General features: G+C 46.0%; 1 protein-coding gene across 1 annotated transcript in view; it reads left to right on the forward strand.

The window, feature by feature from the left end:
- The window catches only part of MROH8 (maestro heat like repeat family member 8), a gene marked incomplete at its 3' end in the record, with an annotated part of 62,847 nt that overhangs the window by 46,092 nt on the left and 5,880 nt on the right, over positions 1-10,875 (forward strand). Inside the window, exons 14-18 of the mRNA XM_008071314.1 lie at positions 6,171-6,361; positions 7,851-7,988; positions 8,272-8,386; positions 8,713-8,853; positions 10,375-10,539. Coding sequence (XP_008069505.1) covers positions 6,171-6,361; positions 7,851-7,988; positions 8,272-8,386; positions 8,713-8,853; positions 10,375-10,539 — 750 coding nt within the window. The remainder of the gene's footprint in view (positions 1-6,170; positions 6,362-7,850; positions 7,989-8,271; positions 8,387-8,712; positions 8,854-10,374; positions 10,540-10,875) is intronic.

Below are 10,875 nucleotides of genomic sequence, written 5' to 3' on the forward strand. Positions count from 1 at the left end.
TCCACTCACCTCGGCCTCCCAAAGTGCTGGGATTACAGACTGAGCCACCAAGTCCGGCCCTTGAATTTGTTTTAACAATCCTTTAAATAAATGTAAAAACCATTCTTAGTTTATGTCTGTACCATCTCCTTAAAAGTGAACTTTATTTTATTTTTGAAATTTATATACCAGGGTGTCCAAAAATGTTTTTACACATTTTAAGAAATGCTATCTGTGTATTACTTTTCAAAGTACTTTTCAGAAGAGTCTGGACACTGATGAGCACCTCTTGTAATTGCAGGAGTCAAATGTGACTTATATTCACCTTTTGTTATTGGTATCTAATTTTCCTTTCTTAAAATATGTATACATTTTTTGACACCATATATTAATTATATATATTTTGAGACAGGGTCTCACTCTGTCATTCAGGCTGAAACGCAGTGGCACTGAAATCCCAGCTCACTGCAGCTTTGACCTCCTGGCCTCAAGTGATCCTCCTATCTCAGCCTCCCAAGTCTGGGGACTGCAAATACCCATAACCATGCCTGGTTTATTGTTTTTTACTTTTTTGTAGAGATGAAGTCTTGCTATGTTGCCCAGACTGGTTTTGAACTCCTGGGCTTACACATTCTTCCTACTTTGGCCTTCCTAAGTGCTGGGATTGCAGGCACAAACCACTCTGGCTGGCCTTTTTTTTTTTAGTTGAGTCTCACTCTGTTGCCCAGTCTGGGGTGCAGTGGCCGCTCCCGGCCACCACAGCCTCAACTCGCTGGGCTCCAGCAATCTTTCTGCCTCAGCCTTCCGAGTAGCTGGAACTACAGGCATGCGCTACCACGCCCGGCTGATTTTTTGATTTATTGTAGAGGTGAGGTCTTGCCAAATTGCTCAGGCGGGTCTTGAACCCGCGGGCTCAGGCAATCCACTCACCTCAGCTTCCCAAAGCGTGGGATTACAGGCTGAACCACTAAGCCCGACTATCATGCATATATTTTATTTTATTTATTTTTTATTTTTTGAGTTGGAGTCTCACTCTGTCGCCCAGACTGGAGTGCAGTGGCCACTCCCGACCACCGCAGCCCCGACCCACTGGGCTCCAGTGATCCTTCTGCCTCAGCCTTCCAAGTAGCTGGAACTACAGGCACCCACTACCACACCCAGCTAATTTTTTGATTTATTGTAGAGATGAGGTCTCGCCAAGTTGCCCAGGTGGGTCTCGAACCCACAGGCTCAGGCAATTCACTCACCTCAGCCTCCCAAGGCACGGGATTACAGGCTGAGCCACCAAACCTGGCTGACTGTTTTTCTAAAAGAAATCTCTAGAGCAGCTCTCATAACTCAAAAACCCTGGCCGATGATCTACCTTTGAAAGCCATCCCACTTCTGTGTATAAGAGAAGACGTGTGTGCTCTGCACCCATCTCCTCACAAAGCTGCGTTAACAGACATGAGTTAAAGGCATGTACCTTAATGTGGTTGATAATTTTAATCACATCCTGCAAAACATCGTTAAGTTCAGGTAACATTTTCCAGCTAGCCAGCATTTCTCTATGGATGACACGGTGCATAGACTCATATTCAGAAGCGACTTCTTTGACTCAAGTAGTGAAACCAGAAAGCTGTCCAGTCATGGCAGTCACTCCAGTCGTGCATATACTGACACAAAATGACCAGTTCAGTTTTCCTGGTATGTAATCATTCAAAGACTTGAATGGTTCTGCAGCTGTGGTATTGGCTGGCAACAAAAGTGTACATAACATATCCTCATACACATCCTCCTGAAAAATATATCTCACAAAAACAAGCATTGTTGCCTTGTCAACATCGGTAGACTTGTCAGCCTGGATTGCCTACCATGACTCATTAATCCTCTCTAACGATTGTGCCTCAGTATCCTCTGCTATTTCATCAGTTCATCTAGTTATGGTGCTAGCTGAAAGAGGAACACAAGCCACCTTTTGAACTGCAGCCTCTCCTAAAAGTTCATGACAAATGTCCTTAGCAGCAGGCAAGATCAACTCTTCACCAATAGTAAAGGGCTTCTTAGCTTAAGCAATGTAGCTAGCTACTAAGCATGATTCTCTTGGTGCAGATACATTTGATGAAGTGATGGCTCTTAATAACTGCTTCTGTTCTTTTTTTTTTTCTGAGTTGAAGTCTCACTTTGTTGCCCAGACTGGAGTGCAGTGACATGCACCCAGCCACCTCAGCCTCAACCTACTGGTTTCCAGGCGATCCTTCTGCCTCACCCTTCCAAGTAGCTGGAACTATAGGCACACACTATCACACCTGGCTAGTTTTTTTATTTATTGTAGAAACGAGGTCTCACCAAGTTGCCCAGGCTGGTCTCAAACCCGTGGGCTCAGGCAGTCCACTTGCCTCGGCCTCCCAAAGTGCTGGGATCGCAGTCTGAGTCACCGACCCCGGCCGCTTCTGTTCTTCATGTTCATGTTTTTGTTTTTCTTTTGAAAAAACTCCAAAGGCTTGTCTTTTGATGCAGGGTGCTTGTCTCAATGTGGCAAGGCAGTTTTGAAGGCTTCACAGTTTCATTGGATAGCTGGTCGCCACATATTATTATGAAGTGGGCTTGGAGAATGCGAATCACCTATTGCAATGAACCTGTAATTTAAGTAGGACTCTGGGTATTTTCTTTTAAAAGCGACTTTCTTGGCCATTGCTTTGTTAAACTCTGGTGTGTTCATGTGGGTCTTTGAGCTATGGCCACCATGTTTTCTTAGCTTTGGGCCCCTCCCCTACCTTGGGGAGGTGAATCCTCTCTCACTCTCTCTCGCTCGCTCTCTTTCTCTCTGTAATTTACTTTCTAAATAAACTTTGCTTGAAAACTTTAAAAAATAAAATAAATGCAGCTTTCTTTTTGTTGGTAGTTTTAGAGTCTTCTGCTGTCTCATCATTGGGTCTTTCCCCCTTTGCAAAGAAGCTCTCCAGTTGCGTTTGGTTTTTTTGCTTACTTTGGCTAGGGTTAGCCTGTGGGCTTACAAAACTGTGACTGAGACAAGTGTGCAGTGTAGGAAATAGGCGTGGATGAAAGTGGTAAATAAAATAATTGATGGGTCACGCATGGACTAAAATAAGTGTCAGATTCTGACTTAAAGCCTACCACCAGATGCAGCTGTACAATTAAAGTACATCAACTCACTTACCACTCACTGATAGGGTTTTGATATGAGTCTGCAAGCAATTGGTTTATTATGGTCTCTGTGCAGTCAAACCTCACTGCTAATGTTAGTCTGTATTTGCAGCCACTCCCCAGCGCTAGCATCACTGCCTCAGCTCCGCCTCAGATCATCAGGCATTAGATTCTCATAAGGAGTGAGCCACCTAGATCTCTCGCATGTGCATTTCACAACAGGGTTTTTACTCCTCTGCTGATCTAACAGCAGACGGAGCACAGGTGGTAATGTGAGCAATGGGGAATGGCTGTACCTACAGACGAAGCTTCTCTCGCCTGCTGCTCACCTCTTGCTGTGTGGGCCAGTTCCTAACAGGTCACAGACCCATACTGGTCGGTGGTTCAGGGGCTAGGGACCCCTGCTGTAGAATATTGCCCTTCCTCCAGTCGTGTGTGGGGATGCCTTTTACTCACACTCACCACGCTAAGCATTAGTCTTTTCACTGTTGCCTCACTAACAGGTGAAAAAAGAACATTTTTTTACTATAATGTCGTTATTGGTAAGGTTGAATATTTGTATGTTTTTAATTGACCGTTTGCATTTCTTCTTTGGCGACTTGTCTGCGCATGTCCTATACACCAGGGCTTCTCAAACGTAATACATGCATTGCAAACCACAATCAACCAAGAATCTTATTAAAATGCAGATTCTGATACAGAATGTCTAGGCGGGGCTTGAGATTCTTAATTTTGAAGCAGCTCCCAGGTGACACCAACGCTGCTGGTATGTGACCCACAATTTGAGCAGCAATCCTTTAAACCTTTATATATTTTTTTTACTGATACGTAAGAGCATTTTATATATTAAGAATAGGCCAGGCTCAGTGGCTCAGCCTGTAATCCCAGCACTTTGGGAGGTTGAGACGAGTGGATTGCCTGAGCCCGAGGGTTCGAGACCTGCCCAGGCAACTTAGCGAGACCTGATTTCTACAATAAATCAAAAATTAGCCGGGCGTGGTAGCACGCGCCTATAGTTCCAGCTACTTGGAAGGCTGAGGCCGAAGGATCGCCAGAACCCAGCAGGTTGAGGCTGCGGTGGCTGGGAGCGGCCACAGTACTCCAGTCTGGGCGACAGAGTGAGACTCCAACTCAAAAACAAACAAACAAACAAAAGAATAGTACAGTGATGCAAATACTTCTCCAGGTTTTTGTGATCTAACTTTTTGATAAATTTTGCTCTGGTTAGCCGGCTTGGTGGCTCAGCCTGCAATCCTGTGCCTTTGGGAGGCTGAAGTCAGTGGATTGCCTGAGCTTGCAAGTTCGAGACCCGCCTGGGCAACTTGGCGAGACCTCATCTCTACAATAAATCAAAAAATGAGCCGGGCGTGGTAGCACGCGCCTATAGTTCCAGCTACTTGGAAGGCTGAGGCCGAAGGATCGCCAGAACCCAGCAGGTTGAGGCTGCGGTGGCTGGGAGCGGCCACAGTACTCCAGTCTGGGCGACAGAGTGAGACTCCAACTCAAAAAAAAAATTTGCTCTGGTTTTATATTTGCATGAATTAAATACGTTAATAGTTTCCTTTGGGGCCAGGTGCAGTGTCTCATGCCTGTAATCCCAGCACTTTGGGAGGATTGCCTGAGCCTAGGAGTTCAAGTCCAGCCTGGGCTGTAATGTTTGGAGATACCAAAAGAGGCACAGGACAAAGGGCTGGTATAAACCAAGCATTTATTGGGGTAGAAACTCCTGGGCGACGTCCCGTGGTCCGGAAAGATGGGCCAGGGGAGTCGCGCCCAAGGAGGAGCAGGCTTGGGTTTTTAAGGGTGCTGTATTTGGGGAGGGTGTTGGGGGCAGCAGTGAAGCGGGGAGACAAAGCATCGCATCCGGTATGGGCTTGAAAGTTTCTGTGTGGCCCGTCTCAGTAGCTGCCAGCAGGTTTCAGGAAGCTGGTATGTGGTTTGTGGGTTTAGGGTGGAGGGGCACATAGGGGATTGGTGGGTGGAGGGGCAGATGGGGGAAGGTGAGTGCTGCTTCTCCCCGGGCCTAACATCCCGACATTTTTGGTATAAGGGGCGTTGACTCAATCTGGCTGCTTCAAGCTGAAAGGGAGTATAGTTTTAGGGGAGGCTGGGATGGGGTGGCTCAGAGGGAAGTGGGGCATATGGATAGGGGTACAGGAGTAGTTGATTGACTGCAACACAGGAAATTTTCTTCATGTGAGACTGCAAAAAATTAAACAGACAGGGTGCAACCATAAGTAAAAGATAAGTAGAACAGGTCCCAAGAATGGCAATGACCCATTGGGCAATGCCCGAGTTTCACCAAGCAGAGAAGGGCGATTCTGCGGTGTTTTTTGGCGAAGTTTGTCTCCCAGCTTTCGGAGGACGTTGACATTTTTCTCTACCAGCCCTGTTTTATTAATGTAGAAACAGCATTTTTCCTGGAGAAACATGCAGGTTTTACCCTGGCCGGCTGTAAGGAGATTAAGGGCCCTGCGGTTTTGTAAAGTAACCCGGGCTAGAGAGGTTATTTGCTGTTGTAGGGATGTCAGGGAGCTTGCAGATGCTTTCAGAGCAGCTTGGAGCCTTTCTTCCAGATTTTGGGAAGAAAGGAGGCTGTGTCCCAGTGCTTCCCTGCCCAGCCCTCCTGCTGCTTCTCCCTGGGCCTAACATGGGCAACTTGTCAAGATCTCATCTCTACAGTAAATCAAAAAATGCTGATGGCATGCACCTGGTCCCAGCTACTTGGAAGGCCAAGGCAAAAGAATCGCCTGAGCCCAGGAGGTTGAGACTGTGGTGAGCCATCACCATGCCACTGTACTCTAGCCTAGGCAACAGTGATTCAAAAAAAAAGGTTCCTTCATGATTTCTGAATTCCAAGTTTCCCCTCACTCTTTGGTAACCTGTTTCTTTTCCCTTTTACTTTCAAGTCCCTATACTAATTACCACTGCTGTTCTGCCTATAGTACAAAGCCAGAAAGCAAGGTGTGGTTCAAACAGCTGTAAAGCACAATGAGGCTTCAGGCTGGCAGATGCTCAGTTCTTTTCTGTCTTTCCTACCACAGACAACAAATGCACTTTATGAGCTGTTTATGGGAAACAGGCTCCAAGCAGCTGTACAGCAACTCTTTCCTCAGCTTCTCATGACACTGCTCATCCAGATCCACCAGAGCATTGGCCTCACCATGTCTGATGTCGCTGTCCCCAGTGGCCTGTACACAGGACAGGAAGTGTCTTCAGAGGTCACCCCTTTGAGGTACAGCCAACGGTGGTTTCATTGACCTTAACAAATACTTACTGAGCACTAGGAACTGTGGTGGACACAAGGATAGCCAAGATGTGCTTTCAACTTGAGGGGAGCGCATAGTTTGCAAGCTATGGGTTTTGGGTACCAAGGAGAATTTGGCTACCTGGGCCCAGATACCCTGAAAAATAATATGTGCTATCATGTCAGCCCTTTCATAATAAATCAAGTAGAGACAGAAACAAACAAAACAGTCTAAACTCACCTGCAAAATTGTATTGATTCGCCATGGAATGATTCATTCTTTTTGTTTTATTGCACGGAGAGATGTTTTTAAGTCACCATTAGAGTCTCAGCGGAAATTTCCTAGTGTTGCCGTGGTACATGAATTTCTTTCAGAGGAAGTACTAAAATGTCACATATTTAAAAACACCAGACTAAGCCGGGCTCGGTGGCTCAGCCTGTTATCCCGCGCTTTGAGAGGCTGAGGTGAGTGGATTGCCTGAGCCTGCTGGTTCGAGACCCACCTGGACAACTTGGCGAGACCTCATCTCTACAATAAATCAAAAAATTAGCCAGGTGTGGTAGCACGCACCTATAATTCCAGCTACTTGGAAGGCTGAGGCAGAAGTATCGCCAGAGCCCAGCAGGTCAAGGCTGCAGTGGCGGGGAGCGGCCACTGCACTCCAGTCTGGGCGACAGAGTGAGACTCCAACTCAAAAGAACACCAGACTAAGAGTCAGTAGACCTGAGTTCTAGCTCTCATTCATCCATTCAACTTACTATCTACCTGGCAGGTCTACTGTTCTGTGCCTCGGTTTCCCTATCTGCAAAGAAAGAGGTCGATCAAAGCGATCTCTAAGAACTCTTCCAACTTTAAGATTCTCTGATGCTATGTCCAGGATAACAGTTAGATAAGTAGATTTCAAAACAGTGGAGATAAATGTTATGGGGTGCAATAACACTTTTAGAAAAATAAGCAGGGCGGGCACAGTGGCTCATGTTTGTAACCCCAGCACTTTGGGAAACCAAGGCAAGAAGATTGCTTGAACCCAGGATTTCGAGACCTCATCTCTACAAAAAGAATTTAAAAATTAGCCAGGTGTGGTGGCACGCCTGTATTCGCAGCTACTCTAGAGGCTGAAGCAGAAGAATCCCCTGAACCTAGAGGAGGTTAAGGCTTCGGTGGTTGTGACTGTGCCACTGCACTCCAGCTTGGGTGACAGAGTGAGATCCCAATTCAAAAAAAAAAAGCAGTATGTGTCTATTTAGCATCTAGATCATTATTCTATCAAAGATTTCCTTCCAAACTCCTGGGGAAACAAGATCTAGTTAGGTTTCTTTATGCTGAGGATTTGTGTAAAGGTCGTTCCAAGTTATTAGAACATTAGGAGTCTTTTGGGAAATCTAGAAAGAAGAGAATTACAGAAAGGAGAGAATTGTGTGCTTGTAAGTTGGAGGGACCTAGTTGATTCACCCATATTGTTTTTGTTTGATTTAGCTTTGCCATGCAGGCTATAAAGACTCTCCTCCTCAAAACATCATGCTTGCAGGAATTCAACATCATGGAAAAGAATAAAGGATGGACTCTTCTGAAGGAAAAAGATTGCCATCTTCAGGGAATATTTCTCCTTGCCAAGTAAGGCTTTCTTGTCACGTATATACCCACCAGCTCTAAATCAGCATTGTTTTGTGTATTTATTTCCCTTTCAATTGTCACAGCCGCTAAGGTTGAATAACCTCCTCATAAGAAGGTGGGCAAATATGCATAAAACCAGGCAAATTTTTCAGAGGTCCTGGCCCTGCCATACCCTCCTGTATTCCTGAAGCTGGGCAACAGCATCCTAGCCCTCCAGCCCTGAGAAAATGCCCCTGGGTAGGAGCATTACTGAATGTTGTTCTGTCGGTGTTGTGTTTTACAGTGCATTGCTGAAAAGAAATTGTTCCTGTGCATATAAGGTCATGTACTTGCTAGTCCCTCTTCTTAATCGAGGGAATGACAAACATAGACTCACATCTGCAGGCTTTTTTGTGGAGGTAAGACTCATTTTTCAGAAGCTAGATTCAGGCCTATACAGCAGCAGTACCTACCCTCCTGGGATAGATCCAGTTAGTGACTGGCTGGGATCCATTTCAGGTGTGGGATAGAAATACTCTTCAGATTCAAGCCCACCGAAATTCTTCCCACACATGTGTTATTCAGTATTCTTTGTTTACCTACAGGGTGCATCACCCTGGAGCGTATGTGCTGTGTTATAGAGATTTAAAAGGAAAATATGTATTTTGGAGTTGGTGGGAAGATAGCTCCCTCATGAAAGGGGGCTTAAAGGTAATTTCACTGGCTGATTTCTGGGTTCTTTCAGCTTCTCCAGAGTCCAGTGGGCAGGAGACTGCCCAGAACATACTCCATTGCCCGCCTGAAAGACTGGCTATATAATGGAAATCATCTCTTTAGAATCATTGGCCTGAGGGGACTGCACAATCTTGCCAAACACCAGGATTTGGTAGGAGGGCTCCCAAACCCCTGATTCTTAAGTCACAAATAAAATACCCAAAAAGGATACCTAATAAATTGAAAAGAGCTGAGGAGAACTGGGTACCCTGGGATGGGGAGGGGTAAGAACATCCTCATAGCTTTTTTCTGAACATCCTTTTGTACCATTTGAATTGTGTACTTAGGAAATATGCAAGTACTGACTATTAAAAAATTAATGGAAGTAAAAGAAATAAATACATCCCAATTCTATACATTCATAATAGTGGACACTACAACTTAGTGGAATCCTCATGGTCATCACAACCTGGACGACATCCAGGCATCCCTTAGGCCTTGTACCCTGTTGCCCCATGGAGTAGACGCTGACATTCACGTTGAAGAAAGCTCATCTTCTAGAGGTCTGGCGAGGAGACCAGATCTCAGCCAGAAGAGGCAAAAGACCCCAAGGCTTCAGTTTTGCCACTTCAGTTGTATTTCTGAGTATATGTCTGAGCATCACTCTTGTTACGCAGGCTGGAGGGCAGGGGTGCAGTCATAGCTCGTTATAGTCTTGAACTCCCAACCTCAAGCGATCCTCCCACCTCAGCTTTCCAAAGTGCTGAATTACAGATGCAAGCCACCATGCCCAGCTATTTCTTTTATTTAAAAACATGTATACATATCTGAAGCAAAAATGACAAATGTTAATATATGTTCATTCTGATTGAATGCATTAATACTAACCATTGCTATATTTTACTTACTTTTTCACATGTATGTTTTAAACTTTACAACCCAACCAGGTGCAGTGCTCCCACCTGTAATCCAAGCACTCTGGTAGGCTAAGGCAAAAGGATTGCCTGAGCCCAGGAGTTTGAGATCAACTTGGGCAACACAGCCCTCTACAAAAAATTAAAAATTTAACTGGATTTGGTGGCACACGCCTGTAATCCCAGACACTCTGGAGGCTGAGGCAGGAGAATCCCCTGAGCCCAGGAGTTCGAGACTGCAGTGAGCTGAGATCATGCCACTATACTCCAGCCTGGGTGATAGAGTAAGACTCCGACTCAAAAAAAAGTAATAAATTAAAAAAAGAAAAGAAAAAACTCATTTTACAACCCTGGGACTGCTTCCTTCCAGGTGTTTCAGAAGAGCAGAATCTCAATTTAGAAGGGGAAGGTCCCTGAGGGCCCTCGGATTCCACTTGAGTTCCTACTGAGGATCTTTGAGATACTGTGCATGTTTGGGAGCTCACGGTGACCTGAGCTAACCATTCCTCCGGCCTCAGTGTTAGTAGAGGTCTTCTTCACAGTGACCCCAGGTTTCCAGGGCTAGACCTCCCTCACTATAGCTCGGCCCCTCCTCTTTGTATCAAGCCTGCTAGTACAGAGAGAGGGCAGTCATGTCCTCTGCTTCTCCCTTCTGGACTAGCCAGAGCTACCAAAATTCCATAAGCACCAGGTACTGAGTAAAGATAGGGAGCCCTCCCTTTGGTACCAGAGGACATACTGGTAGGAGAGAAGGTGACGTGCTCTCTTTGTACACACAGAGGGAAGACATCGAGAGTTTGTTGCCATGCGTCTTAATCAGCTTATGTGAAGCTGATAAGGAGATTGTTCTGTTGGCCATCAAGGTACTCCTGCAACTTGTCAGGTCACTGGATATCACTACCCTGGCCGCCATGATGAGGACCCTGTTCTCCTTATTTGGTGATGTAAGACACTGAGACAGGCGAGACTTTATTCCTAGGGGAAGGGTAACTAGCATAGCAGCAAGCAGAAGTCAGGATAGAAATAAGCACACTCTAGCCGGGCTCGGTGGCTCAGCCTGTAATCCCGCACCTTTGGGAGGCTGAGGTGAGTGGATTGCCTGAGCCCGCGGGTTCGAGACCCGCCTGGGCAGGCGAGACCTCATCTCTACACTAAAATAAAAAAATTAGCCGGGCGTGGTAGTGCATGCCTGTAATTCCGGGTACTCGGAAGGCTGAGGCGAAAGGATCGCCGGAGCCCAGCAGGTCGAGGCTGCGGTGGCCGGGAGTGGCCACTGCACA

The sequence above is a fragment of the Carlito syrichta genome, unplaced genomic scaffold (assembly GCF_000164805.1).
Source record: "Carlito syrichta isolate Samal-C Ts95f unplaced genomic scaffold, Tarsius_syrichta-2.0.1 Scaffold314289, whole genome shotgun sequence".
Classification (NCBI taxonomy): Eukaryota; Metazoa; Chordata; class Mammalia; order Primates; family Tarsiidae; genus Carlito; species Carlito syrichta.